This window comes from Oncorhynchus keta, chromosome 35 (genome assembly GCF_023373465.1).
Source record: "Oncorhynchus keta strain PuntledgeMale-10-30-2019 chromosome 35, Oket_V2, whole genome shotgun sequence".
Lineage (NCBI taxonomy): Eukaryota > Metazoa > Chordata > Actinopteri > Salmoniformes > Salmonidae > Oncorhynchus > Oncorhynchus keta.
In genome coordinates this window covers 4,213,072-4,237,157 of record NC_068455.1, presented here as the reverse complement: position 1 = coordinate 4,237,157, position 24,086 = coordinate 4,213,072, and the positions used below count along the sequence as shown (strand labels likewise).

General features: G+C 49.7%; 1 protein-coding gene across 1 annotated transcript in view; it reads right to left on the bottom strand.

Moving 5' to 3' along the window:
- The window catches only part of LOC118378317 (vam6/Vps39-like protein), a 48,610-nt gene that overhangs the window by 11,200 nt on the left and 13,324 nt on the right, over window positions 1–24,086 (bottom strand). Inside the window, exons 9-18 of the mRNA XM_052495838.1 lie at window positions 21,742–21,862; window positions 19,727–19,847; window positions 19,333–19,462; window positions 18,040–18,182; window positions 14,050–14,227; window positions 13,839–13,915; window positions 13,650–13,658; window positions 12,962–13,012; window positions 2,895–3,192; window positions 2,202–2,330 (exon numbers count right to left, since the gene is read on the bottom strand). Coding sequence (XP_052351798.1) covers window positions 2,202–2,330; window positions 2,895–3,192; window positions 12,962–13,012; window positions 13,650–13,658; window positions 13,839–13,915; window positions 14,050–14,227; window positions 18,040–18,182; window positions 19,333–19,462; window positions 19,727–19,847; window positions 21,742–21,862 — 1,257 coding nt within the window. The remainder of the gene's footprint in view (window positions 1–2,201; window positions 2,331–2,894; window positions 3,193–12,961; window positions 13,013–13,649; window positions 13,659–13,838; window positions 13,916–14,049; window positions 14,228–18,039; window positions 18,183–19,332; window positions 19,463–19,726; window positions 19,848–21,741; window positions 21,863–24,086) is intronic.

Genomic DNA, 24,086 nt, shown 5'->3' with positions numbered 1-24,086 from the left:
ATGCTTACGAGCCTACTGCTGCCTACCACCGCTCAGTCAGACTGCTCTATCAAATCATAGACTTCATTATAATATAATAGTATGATCTGGGATCAGGCTAGGTAATGACCATAGGAGTTGACAAGACAACACAAACAGATCTGGGACCAGGCTAGGTAACGATCATAGGAGTTGACAAGACAACACAAACAGATCTGGGATCAGGCTAGGTAATGACCATAGGAGTTGACAGGACAACACAAAACAGATCTGGGATCAGGCTAGGTAATGATCATAGGAGTTGACAGGTCAGCACACACAGATCTGGGATCAGGCTAGGTAATGACCATAGGAGTTGACAGGACAACACAAACAGATCTGGGATCAGGCTAGGTAATGACCAAAGGAGTTGACAGGTCAGCACACACAGATCTGGGACCAGGCTAGGTAACGACCATAGGAGTTGACAGGTCAGCACACACAGATCTGGGACCAGCATAGACATAGATGGCATACATTTTACATTATGAGTTATTTAGCAAACACTCAAGAGCGACTTACAATCATTGCGTTCAAAGGACCGCATGCGATCACTAAGAGAGGACAAGACCAACCGTCTCTACCATGACCACTAGGGCTGGGAATGGATGGCCAGTATCACCATACTGATTCTCTATGTACTGTGATTCTCTATGTATTGTGATTCTCATGATTCTCTATGTATTGTGATGTGATTCGATACTGCGACTTTGTGATTTGATGTTTCAAACATATTGTTCACAGTGCACAAAACATTAGGAACAGCTGCTCTTTCCATGACAGACTGACCAGGTGAATCCAGGTGAAAGATACGATTCCTTATTGATGTCACATCCACTTCAATCAGTGTAGATGAAGGGGAGGAGACATGTAGATGAAGGGGAGGAGACATGTAGATGAAGGGGAGGAGACAGGTTAAAGAAGGATTTGTAAGCCTTGAGACATGGATTGTGTATCAATCAAATTCAAAATATCTTACATCAGCTGATATCTCAAAGTGCTGTACAGAAACCCAGCCTAAAACCCCAAACAGAAAGCAATGCAGGTGTAGAAGCACGGTGGCTAGGAAAACTCCCTAGAAAGGCTAAAACCTAGGAAGAAACCTAGAGAGGAACCAGGCTATGTGGGGTGGCCAGTCCTCTTCTGGCTGTGCCGGGTAGAGAGGAACCAGGCTATGAGGGGTGGCCAGTCCTCTTCTGGCTGTGCCGGGTGGAGATTATAAACCTGGAGAGGAACCAGGCTATGAGGGCTGGCCAGTCCTCTTCTGGCTGTGCCGGGTGGAGATTATAACAAAACATGGCCAAGATGTTCAAATGTTCATAGATGACCAGCAGGGTCAAATAATAATAATCACAGTAGTTGTCGAGGGTGCAGCAAGTCACCACCTCAGGAGTATATTTCAGTTGGCTTTTCATAGCCGATTATTCAGAGTTAGAGACAGCAGGTGCGGTAGAGAGAGAGTTGAAAACAGCAGGTCTGGGACAGGTAGCACGTCCGGTGAACAGGTCAGGGTTTCATAGCTGCAGGCAGAACAGCTGAAACTGGAGCAGCAGCACAACCAGGTGGACTGGGGACAGCAAGGAGCCATCAGGTCAGTGTGTGTGCTATTCAGATGGTGAATGGGCAAAGACAAAATATTTAAGTGCCTTTGAACGGGGTATGGTGTAGGTGCACCGGTTTGAGTGTGTCAAGAACTGCAATGCTGCTGGGTTTTTCCACACTCAATAGTCCCCCGTGTGCCTCAAGACTTGTTCACCACCCAAAGGACATCCAGCCAACTTGGTAACTGTGGGGAGCATTGGATTCTACTTGGGCCAACAATCTCGTAGAGTCCATGTCCCAACGAATAGAGGCTGTTCTGCAGGCATTAGGGGGTGCAACTCAATATTAGGAAGGTGTTCATAATGGTTTGTACACTCAGTGTATGTCTCCTGCAGAGCGACAAGAGTCATGGAAATAAGTGCTGAAAACATATTGGCTCACTTTTTCAAAAGAAGATGAAGAATAAGCTATAGGATGAACAATACTGCCGTTTCGGTGCATGTACAGACAACTAGCGCAAGCTAATGCTACCTAGCAAGTACAAATCGATACTTGAGTCAACATATGAATATATCGTCCAAAATAATATTGCAATATGTAACTTCATCGAATATTTCCCCACCTAACTATCCCATTCTTACCGTCAAAGGGGAAGTCACTGATAAGACATCCAGGCTCGTAGCTGGTAGAGACCTCCAGGAAACATAGAAGCTTGTTCCTAAACTCTCCCAGGTCCCCCTCCTCCTTCCCAGCAGCCACTGCAGGAACCCCTACAGGACAAGGAAGACAGAACAGACAGATCCCAGCTGTGGAGTACCTCAGGGCAGTGTGCTGGGGAGTACCTCAGGGCAGTGTGCTGGGGGCTGTGGAGTACCTCCGCGCAGTGTGCTGGGGGCTGTGGAGTACCTCAGGGCAGTGTGCTGGGACTACTTTTTTTCTGTTATAGATCAATGATACTAGATATTCCTTCCCCCAAAAAAATGTAGTAGTATCAGGTCTTACCCTCAGGCGGGGAGTTGAGGTACTGCTTCATGAGCCCCTGGACCATCTCCAGGTAGTTATAGTAGTAGTATTAGTATTAGTAGTATTAGTAGTAGTAGTAGTATTAGTAGTAGTAGCAGGTCTTACCCTCAGGCAGGGAGTTGAGGTACTGCTTCATGAGCCCCTGGACCCTCTCCAGGTAGTTATAGTAGTAGTATTAGTAGTATTAGTAGTAGTAGCAGGTCTTACCCTCAGGCAGGGAGTTGAGGTACTGCTTCATGAGCCCCTGGACCCTCTCCAGGTAGTTATAGTAGTAGTATTAGTAGTATATTAGTAGTAGTAGCAGGTCTTACCCTCAGGCAGGGAGTTGAGGTACTGCTTCATGAGCCCCTGGACCCTCTCCAGGTAGTTATAGTAGTAGTAGCAGGTCTTACCCTCAGGCAGGGAGTTGAGGTACTGCTTCATGAGCCCCTGGACCCTCTCCAGGTACAGCTGAATGAGGACGTTATGGAACTCTGGCTCCGTCTCCTCCCAGACGTGTACGATGTGCTCCAGGTAGGGGATAGTCAGCTCCTTAAAGCCCTCCTTCAGGAAGTTCAGGACCTTGTCTCTGGGCAGGGTCTCTACCTCCGTCAGGTCCTCAGTGAAGATCTGAAGGACAGAAACCATATGTATATGACGTATGCATTGACATTGGAGAATCAAACACATCCATGCAATCTCCATAGACAAACACTGGCAGTAGAATGGCCCTTACTGAAGAGCTCAGTGACTTACAACGTGGCAGCGTCATAGGATGCCACCTTTCCAACAAGTCAGTTCTTAAAATGTCTGCCCGGCTAGAGCTGCCCCCGGGTCAACTGTAAGTGTTGTTATTGTGACGCGGCTCAGTCGCGAAGTGGTAGGCCACACCAGCTCACAGAACGGGACCGCCGAGTGCTGAAGCACGTGTCCTCGATTGCAACCCTCACTACCGAGTTCCAAACTGCCCCTGGAAGCAACGTCGGGAAACAATGACTGTTTGTCGGAAGCTCCATGAAATGGGTTTCCACGGCTGAGCAGCCTCACACAAGCCTAAGATCACCATGTGCAATGCCAAGCATTGGGCTGGAGTGGTGTAAAGCACACCGCCATTTGACTCAAAAGAAATTTATCTTGTCACCAAAAACACTCACAAACTTCTACAGACGCAGCATGTCGTATCACCGCCTGGTACGGCAACTGCTCCGCCCACAACCGTAAGGCTCTCCAGAGGGTAGTGAGGTCTGCACAACGCATCACCGGGGGCAAACTACCTGCCCTCCAGGACACCTACACCACCCGATGTCACAGGAAGGCCATAAAGATCATCAAGGACAACAACCACCCGAGCCACTGCCTGTTCACCCCGCTATCATCCAGAAGGCGAGGTCAGTACAGGTGCATCAAAGCTGGGACCGAGAGACTGAAAAACAGCTTATATCTCAAGGCCATCAGACTGTTAAACAGCCACCACTAACATTGAGTGGCTACTGCCAACACACTGACTCAACTCCAGCCACTTTAATAATGGAAAAATTGGATGTAAAAATGTATCACTAGCCACTTTAAATAATGCCACTTCATTTAATGTTTACATACCATACATTACTCATCTCATATGTATATACTGTATTTTATATCATCTATTACATCTTGCCTGCCGTTCGGCCATCGCTCATCCATATCTTTATATGTACATATTCTTATTCCATCTCTTTAGATTTGTGTGTATTAGGTAGTTGTTGGGGAATTGTTAGATTACAGGTTAGATATTACTGCACGGTCTGAACTAGAAGCACAAGCATTTCACTACACATTAACATCTGCTAACCATGTGACCTACAACATCTGCCGACCATGTGACCAACAACATCTGCCGACCATGTGACCAACAACATCTGCCGACCATGTGACCAACAACATCTGCCGACCATGTGACCTACAACATCTGCCGACCATGTGACCTACAACATCTGCCGACCATGTGACCTACAACATCTGCCGACCATGTGACCTACAACATCTGCCGACCATGTGACCTACAACATCTGCCGACCATGTGACCAACAACATCTGCCGACCATGTGACCAACAACATCTGCCGACCATGTGACCTACAACATCTGCCGACCATGTGACCTACAACATCTGCCGACCATGTGACCTACAACATCTGCCGACCATGTGACCTACAACATCTGCCGACCATGTGACCTACAACATCTGCCGACCATGTGACCTACAACATCTGCCGACCATGTGACCTACAACATCTGCCGACCATGTGACCTACAACATCTGCCGACCATGTGACCTACAACATCTGCCGACCATGTGACCTACAACATCTGCCGACCATGTGACCTACAACATCTGCCGACCATGTGACCTACAACATCTGCCGACCATGTGACCTACAACATCTGCCGACCATGTGACCTACAACATCTGCCGACCATGTGACCTACAACATCTGCCGACCATGTGACCTACAACATCTGCCGACCATGTGACCTACAACATCTGCCGACCATGTGACCTACAACATCTGCCGACCATGTGACCTACAACATCTGCCGACCATGTGACCTACAACATCTGCCGACCATGTGACCTACAACATCTGCCGACCATGTGACCTACAACATCTGCCGACCATGTGACCTACAACATCTGCCGACCATGTGACCTACAACATCTGCCGACCATGTGACCTACAACATCTGCAAGCACAACAACATGTGACCTCGCACAACATCTGCTAACCATGTGACCTACAACATCTGCCGACCATTTGACCTACAACATCTGCCGACCATGTGACCTACAACATCTGCCGACCATGTGACCTACAACATCTGCCGACCATGTGACCTACAACATCTGCTGACCATGTGACCTACAACATCTGCTGACCATGTGACCTACAACATCTGCCGACCATGTGACCTACAACATCTGCCGACCATGTGACCTACAACATCTGCCGACCATGTGACCTACAACATCTGCCGACCATGTGACCTACAACATCTGCTGACCATGTGACCAACAACATTTGCCGACCATGTGACCAACAACATCTGCTGACCAATAACATCTGCTGACCAATAACATCTGCCGACCATGTGACCTACAACATCTGCTGACCATGTGACCTACAACATTTGACCATGTGACCTACAACATCTGCCGACCATGTGACCGACAACATCTGACCATGTGACCAGACAACATTTGGAAGACCATGTGACCTACAACAAAGTTTGTGGAGGATGTGACCTACAACATCTGCCGACCATGTGACCTACAACATCTGAAGGGACCATCTTGACCCTACAAACATTCTGCCGACCATGTGACCTACAACATTTGGGGAGGCGACCATGTGACCTACAACATCTGCCCCATGTGACCTACAACATCTATAAAATAAATGTGACCTACAACATCTGAAGAACCATGTGACCTACAACATCTGCCGACCATGTGACCTACAACATGGAGCACCTGTGACCATGTGACCCAACATCTGCCGACCATGTGACCTACAACATTAATGCTCGACCTGAATACAACATCTGCCGACCATGTGACCTACAACATCAGTTAACCGACCATGTGACCAACTCCAACAATCTGCCGACCATGTGACCTACAACATCTGCAGAACCATGTGACCTACAACATCTGACCGATTCTCCATGTGACCTGACAACATCTGCCGACCATGTGACCTACAACATCTGCCGACCATGTGAATGGTGGACAACATAAAGGTTAACTCATGTGACCTACAACATCTGCCGACCATGTGACCTACAACATCTGCCGACCATGTGACCTACAACATCTGCCGACCATGTGACCTACAACATCTGCCGACCATGTGACCTACAACATCTGCCAAACCATGTGACCTACAAATCATCTGCCGACCTGACCTACAACATCTGCCGACCATGTGACCTACAACATTTGCCTGACCATGTGCCTATAACATAAAGGTAAAATGTGACCTAAACACTCTGCTGTGTGGAAACCATGTGATGTTACAACATCTGCCGACCATGTTTGACCAATATCGTTCAAACATCAGCGACCATGTGACCTACAACATCTGCCGACCATGTGACCTACAACATCTGCCGACTCATGTGACCTACAACATCTGCCCGACCATGTGACCTACAACATCTGCAGGACCATGTGACCTACAACATCTAGCCATGTGACCTGACTAAACATCTGCCGACCATGGGACCTACAACATCTGTTACCATGGTGACCTACAACATCTGTAGGGCTGTGACCTACAACATCTGCCGACCATGTGACCTACAACATCTGTAGGGCATGTGAGGAACAACATCTGCGCCTTGACCATGGTGACCAACAACACCTGTAGACCATGTGACCTACAACATCTAGCCGACCATGGTGACCTACAACATCTGCCGACCATGGGTGACCTACAACATCTGCCGACCATGTGACCTACAACACCTGTAGGGCTGGGGAGGACCTACAACATTGCCGACCATGGTGACCTACAACACCTAGCCGGCATGTGACCTACAACATCTAGCCATGTGACCTACAACATCTGCCGACCATGTGACCTACAACATCTGCCTTGACCATGTGACCTGACAACATCTGCCTGTAGGGCTGGGGGACCTACAACATCTGCCGACCATGAACTGACCTAACAACACCTGTAGGGCTGGGGAGGACAACAGGAGAGCCGACCATGGTGGACTGATCCAACATCTGCCACCTGTGACCTGGGGGACAACATCTGCCGACCATGTGACCTAACAACATCTGCCGACCATGTGACCTACAACATCTAGCCCGACCATGTGACCAACAACATCTGTAGGACCATGTGACCAACAACATCTGCCGACCATGTGACCAACAACATCTGAAGACCATGGGGGTGACCTACAACATCTGCCGGTGGACTGACCTACAACATCACCGACCATGGGTGAGGAAGACAACATCTGCCTTGGTGGACATGTGACCAACAACATCTGCCGGGCTGGGAGGAAGACAACATTGCCTTGGTGGACATGTGACCAACAACACCTGTAGGGCTGGGGGAGGAAGACAACATCTGCCCGACCATGTGACCAACAACATCTGCCGGGCTGGGGGAGGAACAACATCTGCCGACCATGGTGGACTGACAACATCTGCCTGACCATGTGACCTACAACATCTGCCGACCATGTGACCAACAACACCTGCCGACCATGGGGGACCTACAACAGAGTTAGCCATGTGACCTACAACATCTGCCGACCATGGTGAGGAAACAGGAGAGTTACCATGTGACCTAAACAACACCTGTAGACCATGGGGGAGGACCTACAACAGTTAGCCATGTGACCAACAACATCTGCCGGGCATGGGTGACCTACAAGATCTAGCCCGACCATGTGAACAACATCTAACAACACCTGTGGGCTGGGGGAGGAACAGAGGAGAGTTAGCCTTGTGGACTGATCAACAACACCTGTAGGGCTGGGGGAGGACAACAGGAGACCATGTGACCTTGGTACAACATCTAACAACACCTGTGACCTGGGGGACAACAGGAGAGTTAGCCTTGGTGACCTACAACAACACCTGTAGGGCTGGGGAGGACAAGAAGATCTGCCTTGGTGGAACTGACCAACAACACCTGTAGACCATGGGGACCTACAACATCTAGCCTTGACCATGGTGACCAACAACACCTGCCGGGCTGTGACCTACAACATCTGCCGACCATGTGGACCTACAACATCACCTGTAGGGCTGGGGGACCTACAACATTAGACCATGTGGACCTACAACACCTGTAGGGCTGGGGGAGGAAGACAACATTAGCCATGTGAACTGATCCAACAACACCTGAGGGCTGGGGGAGGAAGACAACATCTAGCCTTGGTGGAACTGATCTAACAACACCTGCCGACCATGTGACCTACAACATTAGCCATGTGACCTAACAACACCTGTAGGGCCATGTGAAGACAACATTAGCCTTGGTGGAACTGACCTACAACACCTGTAGACCATGGGGGACCTACAACATCTGAGTTACCATGTGACCTGACAACAACACCATGTGACCTACAACAGAGGAGAGTTAGCCATGTGACCTACAACACCTGTAGGGCATGGGGGAGGAACAGGACATCTAGACCATGTGATCCTACAACACCTGCCGACCATGGGGGAGGAAGACAACATTTAGCCTTGACCATGTGACCTACAACACCTGTAGACCATGGGGGACCTACAACATTAGCCTTGGTGGTGACCAACAACACCTGCCGGGCTGGGAGGACAACATCTGATTTAGCCATGGTGACTGGTCTAACAACACCTGTAGGGCTGGGGGAGGAAGACAAGAGTTAGCCTTGGTGGACTGACCAACAACACCTGTAGGGCTGGGGGAGGAAGACAAGAGTTAGCCTTGGTGGTGACCAACAACACCTGCCGGGCTGGGGGAGGAAGACAACATTTAGCCTTGGTGGACTGATCCAACAACACCTGTAGGGCTGGGGGAGGACAAGAGGAGAGTTAGCCTTGGTGGACTGATCCAACAACACCTGTGGGCTGGGGGAGGAAGAGAGGAGATTTAGCCTTGGTGGACTGATCCAACAACACCTGTAGGGCTGGGGGAGGACAAAGAGGAGAGTTAACATCTGGTGGACTGACCAATAACACCTGCTAGGGCTGGGGGAGGAAGAACATCTGCTGAGAGTAACCTTGGTGGACTGACCAACAATACCTCTAGGGCTGGGGGAGGAAGAGAGGAGAGTTAGCATTGGTGGAACTGACCAATAACACCTGCTGGGCTGGGGGAGGAAGAGAGGAGAGTTTGCTGACCGTGGACTGACCAACAACACCTGTAGGGCTGGGGGAGGAAGATAAGATCTTGGTGGACTGACCAATAACACCTGTAGGGCTGGGGAGGAATAACATCTGTGAGCCTTGGTGGACTGACCAACAACATTTGTTTTGATTTGGGGAGGAAGAAGGAGATTCTTGGTGGACTGGTCTAACAACACCTGAAGGGCTGGGGGTGGAAGAGAGGAGAGTTAGCCTTGGTGGACTGGTCTAAACAACACCTGTAGGGCTGGGGGAGGAAGAGAGGAAGTTAGCCTTGGTGGACTGGTCTAAACAACACCTGTAGGGCTGGGGGAGGAAGAGAGGAGAGTTAGCCTTGGTGGACTGATCCAACAACACCTTGGGCTGGGGGAGTGAAGGGAAATTTACCTTGGTGGACACAATGACACCTGATGGGCTGGGGATCCAAGATTTTGGGAGAGGCCCTTGGTGGACTGATCCAACAACACCTGTATGACAATGGGGGAGGAACAAGAGAGAGCCTTGGTGGACTATCCAACAACACCTGTAGGGCTGGGGGAGGAAGAAGAAGTTAGCCTTGGTGGACTGGTCTCAAATCGAACACCTTAGGGCTGGGGGATGAAGAGAGCAGAGTGATCCAGGTGGACTGGTCTAAATCAACACCTGTAGGGCTGGGGGAGGAAGGAGGAGAGTTAGCCTTGGTGGAACTGATCCAACAACACCTGTAGGGCTGGGGGAGGAAAAGGAGATATAGCCTTCAGAACCCAGGGTGGAACTGATCTAACAACACCTGTAGGGCTGGGGGAGGAAGAGAGGAGAGTTAGCCTTGGTGGACTGATCTAACAACACCTCAGGGCTGGGGGAGGAAGAGAGGAGAGTTAGCCTTGGTGGAACTGATTCTAACAACACCTGTAGGGCAAGATAAGATAAAGAGTTAGCCTTGGTGGACTGATCCAGAGAACACCAGGGCTGGGGGAGAAGGAGAAGAGTTAAAGGTGGAACTCAACACCTGGTGGGTTTGGGGAGCTATAGAGAGGAGAGTTAGCCTTGGTGGACTGATCCACGCATCACCTATAGGGCTGGGGGAGGAAGAGGGAGAGTTAGCCTTGGTGGACTGGTTACACCTGTAGGGCTGGGTAAGGAAGGAGGAAGTTAGCCTTGGTGGACTGGTCTAAACAACACCTGTAGGGCTGGGGGAGGAAGAGAAAATAGGAGAGTTAGCCTTGGTGGAACTGATCCAACAACACCTGTAGGGCTGGGGGAGGAAAGAGGAGATATAGCCTTGGTGGAACTGATCTAACAACACCAGTGTTCTGGGGGAGGAAGGATGTTTAAGCCTTGGTGGACTGATCAAAACAACACCTGTAGGGCTGGGGAGGAAGAGACCCAGTTCTGGTGGAACTGATCTAACAACACCTGTAGGGCTGGGGGAGGAGGAGAGTTAGCCTTGGTGGACTGATCCAACAACACCTGAAGGGCTGGGGGTGGAAGAGAGGAGAGTTAGCCTTGGTGGACTGGTCCAACAACACCTGTAGGGCTGGGGGAGGAAGAGAGGAGAGTTAGCCTTGGTGGACTGATCCAACAACACCTGTAGGGCTGGGGGAGGAAGAGAGAGAGATTTAGCCTTGGTGGACTGATCCAACAACACCTGTAGGGCTGGGGGAGGAAGAGAGGAGAGTTAGCCTTGGTGGACTGATCCAACAACACCTGTAGGGCTGGGGGAGGAAGAGAGGAGAGTTAGCCTTGGTGGACTGGTCCAACAACACCTGTAGGGCTGGGGGAGGAAGAGAGGAGTGTTAGCCTTGGTGGACTGGTCTAACAACACCTGTAGGGCTGGGGGAGGAAGAGAGGAGAGTTAGCCTTGGTGGACTGGTCTAACAACACCTGTAGGGCTGGGGGAGGAAGAGAGGAGAGTTAGCCTTGGTGGAACTGATCTAACAACACCTGTAGGGCTGGGGGAGGAAGAGAGGAGAGTTAGCCTTGGTGGACTGGTCCAACAACACCTGTAGGGCTGGGGAGGAAGAGAGGAGAGTTAGCCTTGGTGGAACTGATCTAAACAACACCTGTAGGGCTGGGGGAGGAAGAGAGGAGAGTTAGCCTTGGTGGAACTGATCCAACAACACCTGTAGGGCTGGGGGAGGAAGAGAGGAGAGTTAGCCTTGGTGGACTGATCCAACAACACCTGTAGGGCTGGGGGAGGAAGAGAGGAGAGTTAGCCTTGGTGGACTGATCCAACAACACCTGTAGGGCTGGGGGAGGAAGAGAGGAGAGTTAGCCTTGGTGGACTTGTCTAACAACACCTGCAAGACTTCACTTAATCCTTCGTCAATGAATCATGCTACAGTCTACATGTTTTTGGATTCAACCGTTCGTGTCTTTGTGAGACGCATAATAGGTGAACGGCTCATCTCCACATGTGTGGTTCCCGCCGTGAAGCATGGAGGAGGAGGAGGAGGTGTGATGGTGTTGGGGGGGGGGGGCTTTGCTGGTGACACTGTGTGATTTATTTAGAATTCAAGGCACAGCCTGTCTACCACAGCATTCTGCAGCGATATGCCATCCCATCTGGTTTGCACTTAGTGGGACTATCATTTGGTTTTCAACAGGACAATGACACAACACACCTCCGAGCTGTGTAAGGGCTATTTTAACAAGAAGGAGAATGATGGAGGGCTGCATCAGATGACCTGGCCTTCACAATCACCCGACCTCAACCCAATTGAAATGTTTTGGGATGAGTTGGACTGGAGAGTGAAGGAAAAGCAGCCAACAAGTGCTCAGCATATGTGGGAACTCATTCAAGACTGTTGGAAAAGCATTCCAGGTGAAGCTGGTTGAGAGAACATTTTTGGTTACTACATGATTACATAGTTTTGAGGTCGTCATTATTATTCTACAATGTAGAAAATAGTAATAATTAAAATAAAGTTGTGTCCAAACTTTAGACTGGTAGTGTTAGTATTCTCCAGACACCACCACAGCTCATTACCTTTGAAGCATGGAGGACGTGGTGTAATGGTGCTCATTACCTTTGAAGCATGGAGACGAGGTGTGATGGTGCTCATTACCTTTCTGATGCGCCCTTCTTCTCATAGAGGATGATGAGCAGCTGTACTTGTGGGCCTTCTTCAGGATGCTCACTCTCCTCAATGTGACAGTGGTTATTATCCAGGCAACAGAGGGGACACCAGGGCCACGTTGGTCTGGAGAGAGGAGAGACACTAGATTAACACAGGGGACGTTGGTGGAGAGAGACACTAGATTACCGTTGGTTGAAGGGGCATGGAGGAGGAGGACACTAGTGATGGTGACACCAGATTAACACAGGGGACACGTTGCTCTGGAGAGGAGAGAGACACTAGATTTCTGACGTTGTCAGGACACCTTCTTCTCATAGAGGATGATGACGTTGGTCTGGAGAGAGAGAGAGACACTAGATTACTTGGTCTGGGCCTTCGTTTCTGGAGAGAGGAGAGAGACATGTACTCACGTTGGTCTGGAGAGAGGAGAGAGACACTAGATTCACAGGGGACACGTTGGTCAGGAGACACCAGATTAACACAGGGGCCACGTTGGTCTGGAGAGAGAGAGAGACACCAGATTAACACAGGGGACACGTTGGTCTGGAGAGAGGAGAGAGACACCAGATTAACACAGGGGACACGTTGGTCTGAGAGAGACACCAGATTAACACAGGGGACACGTTGCTCTGGAGAGAGGAGAGACACTAGATTAACACAGGGGACACGTTGGTCTGTTGCTCTGAGAGAGGAGAGAGACACTAGATTAACACAGGGGACACGTTGGTCTGGAGAGGAGAGAGACACAGATTAACACAGGGGACACGTTGGTCTGGAGAGACACCAGATTAACACAGGGGACACGTTGCTCTGGAGAGAGGAGAGAGACACTAGATTAACACAGGGGACACGTTGGTCTGGAGAGAGACACCAGATTAACACAGGGGACACGTTGGTCTGGAGAGAGGAGAGAGACACTAGATTAACACAGGGGACACGTTGCTCTGGAGAGAGGAGAGAGACACTAGATTAACACAGGGGACACGTTGCTCTGGAGAGAGGAGAGAGACACCAGATTAAACAGGGACACAGATGAAGACTAGTCCTGGACTGAGAAGCACTCAATGGACAACCTTTTATCTAGACAGTTTCTCAGTCCAGGACGAGTCTTCAATCAGTGTCCAGGAAACTGACCCTTTGAGGCTATACGCATAAACAGGGTAAAGGGACACAGAGGTACATGGGGGAGTACGTCCGAGGTATCCATACGTACATGCAGGTAGCATTACAATGGAATGGGGGAGTACGTCCGAGGTATCCATACGTACATGCAGGTAGCATTACAATGGAATGGGGGAGTACGTCCGAGGTATCCATACGTACATGCAGGTAGCATTTGAGCAGCGTGGTGTCGATGATCTGCAGGAGTTTCTTCAATGGAATCTTGATGGTGGGAATCCCTTCCATGAGGGGAGACAATGGGGTGGACGGCTCCGAGTCGTACATGCAGGTGCATTACCAGGTGACTGCGTTTCTGGTAACATACGTACATCACTGCATTACAATGGGGGGTTACGTCTGGTACCATACGTACATGCAGGTAGCATTACAATGGAATGGGGGCGTCTGAGGTATCCAGGGTACATGCAGGTAGCATTTGAGGCGGGCGTCGATGATCTGCAGGGTTTCTGAGGTGCTCTTGATGGGGGAATCCCTTCCATGAGGGGAGGGGGTGGCTGGCTGGAGGGGTGCTTCACCAGGTGACTGCGTTTCTGGAATACACACATCACTGTCATTGGGGGTTTCCTCTGGTGGTGGGGGGGGCTGAGGTGGTGGGGGGGCGGCTGAGGTGGAGGGGGCTGAGGTGGTGGTGGTGGGGGAATGAGGTGGTGGTGGGGGGCTGAGGTGGAGGGGGGGGGGGAATAAGGTGGTGATGGGGGGCTGAGGTGGAGGGAGGGGGCTGAGGTGGAGGGAGGGGGGCTGAGGTGGAGGGAGGGGGGCTGAGGTGGAGGGAGGGGGGGCTGAGGTGGAGGGAGGGGGCTGAGGTGGTGGTGGGGGGGGTGAGGTGGTGATGGGGGGCTGAGGTGAAGGGAGGGGGGCTGAGGGATGAGGTGGGGCTGAGGTGGTGGTGGGGGGCTGAGGTGGTGAGGGGTGGGGGCTGAGTTGGGAGGGGTGGGGGCTGAGGTGGTGGGGGGGATGAGGGGGGCTGAGGTGGTGGTGGGGGGGGCTGAGGTGGTGAGGGGTGGTGGAGGGGGGCTGAGGTGGTGAGGGGGATGAGGTGGAGGCTGAGGTGGTGGTGGGGGGGAGGTGGGGGCTGAGGTGGTGGTGGGGGATGAGGTGGGGGCTGAGGTGGTGGTGGGGGATGAGGTGGGGGCTGAGGTGGTGGTGGGGGAGGGGGCACAGGAATATTTAGGAGACAATTTTAGAGGTCCCTAATATTGGCGGTGAAGATAAATCTGAGCATTTTTTAGCTAATTTCCTGAAATTCTATGCATTTTGCCAAGGATAATTATGTTGTTATCTTGCTCAAACATAACATCAACATCGCTAAATTCCGAACTAAAATAAAACGCTGCTAAATTCATTATATGGGGAATTTTAAAAATAAATATTTGGCCCATTACATTTACATTTAAGTCATTTAGCAGACGCTCTTATCCAGAGCGACTTACAAATTGGTGCATTCACCTTATGACATCCTTTCTACATACTTTAGTTTACACCGAAAGCGTTTTTTCCATCACAAATTACTATTATTTTTTTACACTGTCTGGACTTCGACGACCCCCCCCAAAAAAAAGGATTACAAACGGCAGACAAATCCCTGCCCATCAGCACAACACCCTGCAACTAACTACAATATTATCTAGATATGAATCAAGCCAGCAGTGGACTGCAGGGTGACATGCTACTGGATCAACATTCACCTGAGACAGCACAGAGACAAGCCAGCAGGGTGACATGCTACTGGATAAACATTCACCTGAGACAGCACAGAGACAAGCCAGCAGGGTGACATGCTACTGGATCAACATTCACCTGAGACAGCACAGAGACAAGCCTGCAGGGTGACATGCTACTGGATCAACATTCCCTGAGACAGCACAGAGACAAGCCAGCAGGGTGACATGCTACTGGATCAACATTCACCTGAGACAGCACAGAGACAAGCCAGCAGGGTGACATGCTACTGGATCAAAATTCACCTGAGACAGCACAGAGACAAGCCAGCAGGGTGACATGCTACTGGATCAAAATTCACCTGAGACAGCACAGAGACAAGCCAGCAGGGTGACATGCTACTGGATCAACATTCACCTGAGACAGCACAGAGACAAGCCTGCAGGGTGACATGCTACTGGATCAACATTCACCTGAGACAGCACAGAGACAAGCCAGCAGGGTGACATGCTACTGGATCAAAATTCACCTGAGACAGCACAGAGACAAGCCAGCAGGGTGACATGCTACTGGATCAACATTCACCTGAGACAGCACAGAGACAAGCCAGTAGGGTGACATGCTACTGGATCAACATTCACCTGAGACAGCACAGAGACAAGCCAGCAGGGTGACATGCTACTGGATCAACATTCACCTGAGACAGCACAGAGACAAGCCTGCAGGGTGACATGCTACTGGATCAACATTCACCTGAGACAGCACAGAGACAAGCCAGCAGGGTGACATGCTACTGGATCAACATTCACCTGAGACAGCACAGAGACAAGCCTGCAGGGTGACATGCTACTGGATCAACATTCCCCTGAGACAAGCCAGCAGGGTGACATGCTACTGGATCAACATTCCCCTGAGACAGCACAGAGACAAGCTAGCAGGGTGACATGCTACTGGATCAACATTCACCTGAGACAGCACAGAGACAAGCCAGCAGGGTGACATGCTACTGGATCAACATTCACCTGAGACAGCACAGAGACAAACCAGCAGGGTGACATGCTACTGGATCAACATTCCCCTGAGACAGCACAGAGACAAGCCAGCAGGGTGACATGCTACTGGATCAACATTCCCCTGAGACAGCACAGAGACAAGCCAGCAGGGTGACATGCTACTGGATAAACGTTCCCCTGAGACAGCACAGAGACAAGCCAGCAGGGTGACATGCTACTGGATAAACGTTCCCCTGAGACAGCACAGAGACAAGCCAGCAGGGTGACATGCTACTGGATCAAAATTCACCTGAGACAGCACAGAGACAAGCCAGCAGGGTGACATGCTACTGGATAAACATTCACCTGAGACAGCACAGAGACAAGCCAGCAGGGTGACATGCTACTGGATCAACATTCACCTGAGACAGCACAGAGACAAGCCAGCAGGGTGACATGCTACTGGATCAACATTCACCTGAGACAGCACAGAGACAAACCAGCAGGGTGACATGCTACTGGATCAACATTCCCCTGAGACAGCACAGAGACAAGCCAGCAGGGTGACATGCTACTGGATCAACATTCCCCTGAGACAGCACAGAGACAAACCAGCAGGGTGACATGCTACTGGATCAACATTCCCCTGAGACAGCACAGAGACAAGCCAGCAGGGTGACATGCTACTGGATCAACATTCCCCTGAGACAGCACAGAGACAAGCCAGCAGGGTGACATGCTACTGGATAAACATTCACCTGAGACAGCACAGAGACAAGCCAGCAGGGTGACATGCTACTGGATCAACATTCCCCTGAGACAGCACAGAGACAAGCCAGCAGGGTGACATGCTACTGGATCAACATTCACCTGAGACAGCACAGAGACAAGCCTGCAGGGTGACATGCTACTGGATCAACATTCACCTGAGACAGCACAGAGACAAGCCAGCAGGGTGACATGCTACTGGATCAACATTCACCTGAGACAGCACAGAGACAAGCCAGCAGGGTGACATGCTACTGGATCAACATTCCCCTGAGACAGCACAGAGACAAGCCAGCAGGGTGACATGCTACTGGATCAACATTCCCCTGAGACAGCACAGAGACAAGCCAGCAGGGTGACATGCTACTGGATCAACATTCACCTGAGACAGCACAGAGACAAGCCAGCAGGGTGACATGCTACTGGATCAACATTCACCTGAGACAGCACAGAGACAAGCCAGCAGGGTGACATGCTACTGGATCAACATTCACCTGAGACAGCACAGAGACAAGCCAGCAGGGTGACATGCTACTGGATCAACATTCACCAGAGACAGCACAGAGACAAGCCAGCAGGGTGACATGCTACTGGATCAACATTCACCTGAGACAGCACAGAGACAAGCCAGCAGGGTGACATGCTACTGGATCAACATTCACCTGAGACAGCACAGAGACAAGCCAGCAGGGTGACATGCTACTGGATCAACATTCACCTGAGACAGCACAGAGACAAGCCAGCAGGGTGACATGCTACTGGATCAACATTCACCTGAGACAGCACAGAGACAAGCCAGCAGGGTGACATGCTACTGGATCAACATTCACCTGAGACAGCACAGAGACAAGCCAGCAGGGTGACATGCTACTGGATCAACATTCCCCTGAGACAGCACAGAGACAAGCCAGCACCCCCCCCACCTGTGTCAGGTAGTCTATGAGCGCCAGGTGAGCCTTCTCCAGTTCTGCTCCAGACAGACTGGGCAGGGGGTTGGGGTAGTGCAGCTGTTTACGGTAGTCAGCGGGGAGCAGGTCTGGATACAGACCAATCACATGGGTGGGATCTGTTGGAGGGAGGTACAGCGTTACTATGGTTACGTTAGTGCCCTATATACTACTTTAGACCAGGGCCCTATTCCCTATATAGTGCACTACTGTTGACCAGGGCCCTATTCCCTATATAGTGCACTACTGTTGACCAGGGCCCTATTCCCTATATAGTACACTACTGTTGACCAGGGCCCTATTCCCTATATAGTGCACTACTGTTGACCAGGGCCCTATTCCCTATATAGTGCACTACTGTTGACCAGGGCCCTATTCCCTATATAGTGCACTACTGTTGACCAGGGCCCTATATAGTGCACTACTGTTGACCAGGGCCCTATTCCCTATATAGAACACTACTGTTGACCAGGGCCCTATTCCCTATATAGTGCACTACTGTTGACCAGGGCCCTATTCCCTATATAGTGCACTACTGTTGACCAGGGCCCTATTCCCTATATAGAACACTACTGTTGACCAGGGCCCTATTCCCTATATAGTGCACTACTGTTGACCAGGGCCCTATTCCCTATATAGTACACTACTGTTGACCAGGGCCCTATTCCCTATATAGTGCACTACTGTTGACCAGGGCCCTATTCCCTATATAGAACACTACTGTTGACCAGGGCCCTATTCCCTATATAGTACACTACTGTTGACCAGGGCCCTATTCCCTATATAGTGCACTACTGTTGACCAGAGCCCTATTCCCTATATAGAACACTACTGTTGACCAGAGCCCTATTCCCTATATAGAACACTACTGTTGACCAGAGCCCTATTCCCTATATAGTACACTACTGTTGACCAGGGCCCTATTCCCTATATAGTACACTACTGTTGACCAGGGCCCTATTCCCTATATAGTACACTACTGTTGACCAGGGCCCTATTCCCTATATAGAACACTACTGTTGACCAGAGCCCTATTCCCTATATAGAACACTACTGTTGACCAGAGCCCTATTCCCTATATAGTGCACTACTGTTGACCAGGGCCCTATTCCCTATATAGTACACTACTGTTGACCAGAGCCCTATTCCCTATATAGAACACTACTGTTGACCAGGGCCCTAAAGGTTCTGATTGGCCCGATTATCAATTTCACGTCACACCGCGGCCAAACCCCTCCCCTCTCAGACGACGGCCGTTAAGAACCTCACCTGTGCCGAGCTTAGCGAACACCTGCATGGAGTCATCGAACCTCTTCTGACAGAACAGATTGAAGGCATAGAGATTCTGGATGTGGTGAATCTGCTGTCGCTTATCTCCTTCCACGTCATCCTTCATATTCTGCAAATCAAAGTAAGAGATGGAGACAAAACTGTCAGTAAGAGAGAGTCCGCGATTGAGTCTTTGAATGAAGAGAAGTGGTAGCTCGTTCCAGTCGCTAACTGCAGCGAAACTGAAAAGAGGAGCGGCCCAGGGATGTGTTTGTGCGCTTTGGGAACCTTTAACAGGATGTGACTGGCAGAGAACGGGTGCACCAGTTATAAAACGTTGTGTTATCCTAGATGTATCCGCGCGTCTTTGTCAGCGGTAGTTCATCCTACTCACCGCCAGTTGCAGGGCCAGTTCAAACTGCTTGTCCTGTAGTAACTGTCTGATCTGACTGGCGATGGACACAGGCACCAGGCGCCAGACAAAATGGTTGCTGGCAACGTACACTATATTGGGCCTGAGACAGAGAGAGAGAGACAGAGAGAGACAGAGAGAGACAGAGAGAGACAGAGAGAGACAGAGGAGAGAGAGAGGACAGAGAGAGACAGAGAGAGACAGAGAGAGACAGAGAGAGACAGAGGAGAGAGAAACAGAGAGACAGAGAGAGAGAGAGGAGAGAGAGAGAGAGACAGAGAGAGAGAGAGAGAGAGAGAGAGAGAGAGAGAGAGAGACAGAGAGAGAGAGAGAGAGAGACAGAGAGAGAGAGAGAGAGAGACAGAGAGAGAGAGAGGAGAGAGAGAGAGAGAGAACAACAAGGGGAGAGATAGTTATTCACTACAACAGTGTATGACGGTTGACAGAGAAATGTTCTCTGTAGAATACATCACAGAGTCTGTTTAATTGAAGCTATATTTAATAATAGTTATTTATTTCAACCAGAACTAAAACTAATCACAGCAGGACATCTGATCTGAGTAACTCTGGTTTCCATTTCAGTTGTTTCACTGGGAAAAACCAGATGGCTTGTGTTCCTCGTTTCAAAACATCACCCGGAGAGGATTCTGAAAACCCGGTAGGGTGATCGGAGCCGGTAGTATTAGAGGACAATATCTGAGCTGAGATCCACAGAGACTCAGAGTGTTGAACTAGGATCAGTTTTGCCCTTCAGATCATATCGAGTCAGACTATATGTATAGATCCCAGATCATGTCGAGTCAGGCTATATGTATAGATCCCAGATCATGTCGAGTCAGGCTATATGTATAGATCCCAGATCATATCGAGTCAGACTATATGTTTAGATCCCAGATCATGTCGAGTCAGGCTATATGTATAGATCCCAGATCATATCGAGTCAGGCTATATGTACAGATCCCAGATCATATCCAGTCAGACTATATGTATAGATCCCAGATCACATCGAGTCAGGCTATATGTATAGATCCCAGATCATATCGAGTCAGACTATATGTACAGATCCCAGATCATATCCAGTCAGACTATATGTATAGATCCCAGATCATATCGAGTCAGGCTATATGTATAGATCCCAGATCATATCGAGTCAGGCTATATGTATAGATCCCAGATCATATCGAGTCAGACTATATGTACAGATCCCAGATCATATCCAGTCAGACTATATGTATAGATCCCAGATCATATCGAGTCAGGCTATATGTATAGATCCCAGATCATATCGAGTCAGGCTATATGTATAGATCCCAGATCATATCGAGTCAGACTATATGTATAGATCCCAGATCATATCGAGTCAGGCTATATGTATAGATCCCAGATCATATCGAGTCAGGCTATATGTATAGATCCCAGATCATATCGAGTCAGACTATATGTATAGATCCCAGATCATATCGAGTCAGACTATATGTATAGATCCCAGATCATATCGAGTCAGACTATATGTACAGATCCCAGATCATATAGAGTCAGACTATATGTACAGATCCCAGATCATATCGAGTCAGACTATATGTATAGATCCCAGATCATATCGAGTCAGACTATATGTATAGATCCCAGATCATATCGAGTCAGACTATATGTATAGATCCCAGATCATATCGAGTCAGACTATATGTATAGATCCCAGATCATATCGAGTCAGACTATATGTATAGATCCCAGATCATATCGAGTCAGACTATATGTATAGATCCCAGATCATGTCGAGTCAGGCTATATGTATAGATCCCAGATCATATCGAGTCAGACTATATGTTTAGATCCCAGATCATGTCGAGTCAGGCTATATGTATAGATCCCAGATCATATCGAGTCAGACTATATGTACAGATCCCAGATCATATCGAGTCAGACTATATGTATAGATCCTAGATGATCTCTCTTACTCTGAGACGATCTGATCTGTATAGTGATTGCATAATCACCCAGCTGATGTGATGAATCGTGGTCTCTGTAGCTCCACACTCTGGACCAGCAGCCTGGGTTCAAAGGTCCTGATCTCCACATAGCGAGGCAGGACAGCTATGATGTAGGGGGACTGGTGTTCTGAGAGAGAGACAGAGAGACATGATGTAAGGGGACTGATGTTCTGAGAGAGAGACAGAGAGACATGATGTAGGGGGACTGATGTTCTGAGAGAGAGACAGAGAGACATGATGTAGGGGGACTGATGTTCTGAGAGAGAGACAGAGAGACATGATGTCGGGGGACTGATGTTCTGAGAGAGAGACAGAGACAGAGAGAGACATGATGTAGAGGGGCTGTTGCTCAGAGAGAGAGAGAGAGAGAGAGAGAGAGAGACTCATTCATTCTCAGTGAAAATGTACTGAGCAAATGTCAAATAGGCTTTTTAACAAATTTCCGTACAACAGACCACATATTCACCCTGCACAGCCTAACTGACAACCAAATCAAAACAAAGGAAACGTCTTCTCATGCTTTGTTGATTTAGACTCAATGTGGCATGAGGGTCTTGATGGAAAGTGGTGAAGGGGGGGGGGAAATATAGTACATTATAAAATCCATGTACACAAACAAGGGCGCAGTTAAAATTGGCAAAAATCCTGTAGTGCCAGACGTGTCACCCTGCTTAAGCCAGTACATGTCCAGGTCCATCTGAAGTTTGCTAGCGAGCATTTGGATGATCCAGAAGAAGATTGGGAGAATGTCATATGGTCAGATGAAACCAAAATATAACTTTTTGGTAAAAACTCAACTCGTCGTGTTTGGAGGACAAAGAATGCTGAATTGCATCCAAAGAACACCATACCTACTGTGAAGCATGGGGGTGGAAACATCATGCTTTGTGGCTGTTTTTATGCAAAGGGGGACCAGGACGACTGATCCGTGTAAAGGAAAGAATGAATGGGGCCATGTATCGTGAGATTTTTAGTGAAAACCTCCTTCAAGGGCATTGAAGATGAAACGTGGCTGGGTCTTTCAGCATGACAATGATCCCAAACACACCGCCCGGGCAACGAAGGAGTGGCTTCGTAAGAAGCCTTTCAAGGTCCTGGAGTGGCCTAGCCAGTCTCCAGATCTCAACCCCATAGAAAATCTTTGGAGGGAGTTGAAAGTCCGTGTGGCCCAGCAACAGCCCCAAAACATCACTGCTCTGGAGGAGATCTGCATCGAGGAATGGGCCAAAATACCATTAACAGTGTGTGAAAACCTTGTGAAGACTTACAGAAAACGTTTGACCTCTGTCATTGCCAACGAAGGGTATATAACAAAGTATTGAGATAAAGTTTTGTTATTGACCAAATACTTATTTTCCACCATAATTTGCAAAGAAATTAATTAAAAATCCTACAATGTGATTTTCTGGATTTTTTTCCCTCATTTTGTCTGTCATAGTTGAAGTGTACCTATGATGAAAATTACAGGCCTCTCACATCTTTTTAAGTGGGAGAACTTGCACAATTGGTGGCTGACTAAATACTTTTTTCCCCCCACTGTATGTGCGTCTCCCCGAGGGCCCCGTCTATTGGTATGAGTCTCCCCCAGGGCCCCGTCTATTGGTATGAGTCTCCCCCAGGGCCCCGTCTATTGGTATGAGTCTCCCCCAGGTCCCTGTCTATTGGTATGAGTCTCCCCCAGGGCCCTGTCTATTGGTATGAGTCTCCCCCAGGGCCCCGTCTATTGGTATGAGTCTCCCCCAGGGCCCCGTCTATTGGTATGAGTCTCCCCCAGGGCCCTGTCTATTGGTATGAGTCTCCCCCAGGGCCCTGTCTATTGGTATGCATCTCCCCCAGGGCCCCGTCTATTGGTATGAGTCTCCCCCAGGGCCCTGTCTATTGGTATGAGTCTCCCCCAGGGCCCTGTCTATTGGTATGCATCTCCCCCAGGGCCCCGTCTATTGGTATGAGTCTCCCCAGGGCCCCGTCTATTGGTATGCGTCTCCCCCAGGGCCCCGTCTATTGGTATGAGTCTCCCCAGGGCCCCGTCTATTGGTATGAGTCTCCCCCAGGGCCCCGTCTATTGGTATGAGTCTCCCCCAGGGCCCCGTCTATTGGTATGAGTCTCCCCCAGGGCCCCGTCTATTGGTATGAGTCTCCCCCAGGGCCCCGTCTATTGGTATGAGTCTCCCCCAGGGCCCTGTCTATTGGTATGAGTCTCCCCCAGGGCCCCGTCTATTGGTATGAGTCTCCCCCAGGGCCCCGTCTATTGGTATGAGTCTCCCCCAGGGCCCCGTCTATTGGTATGAGTCTCCCCCAGGGCCCCGTCTATTGGTATGAGTCTCCCCCAGGGCCCTGTCTATTGGTATGAG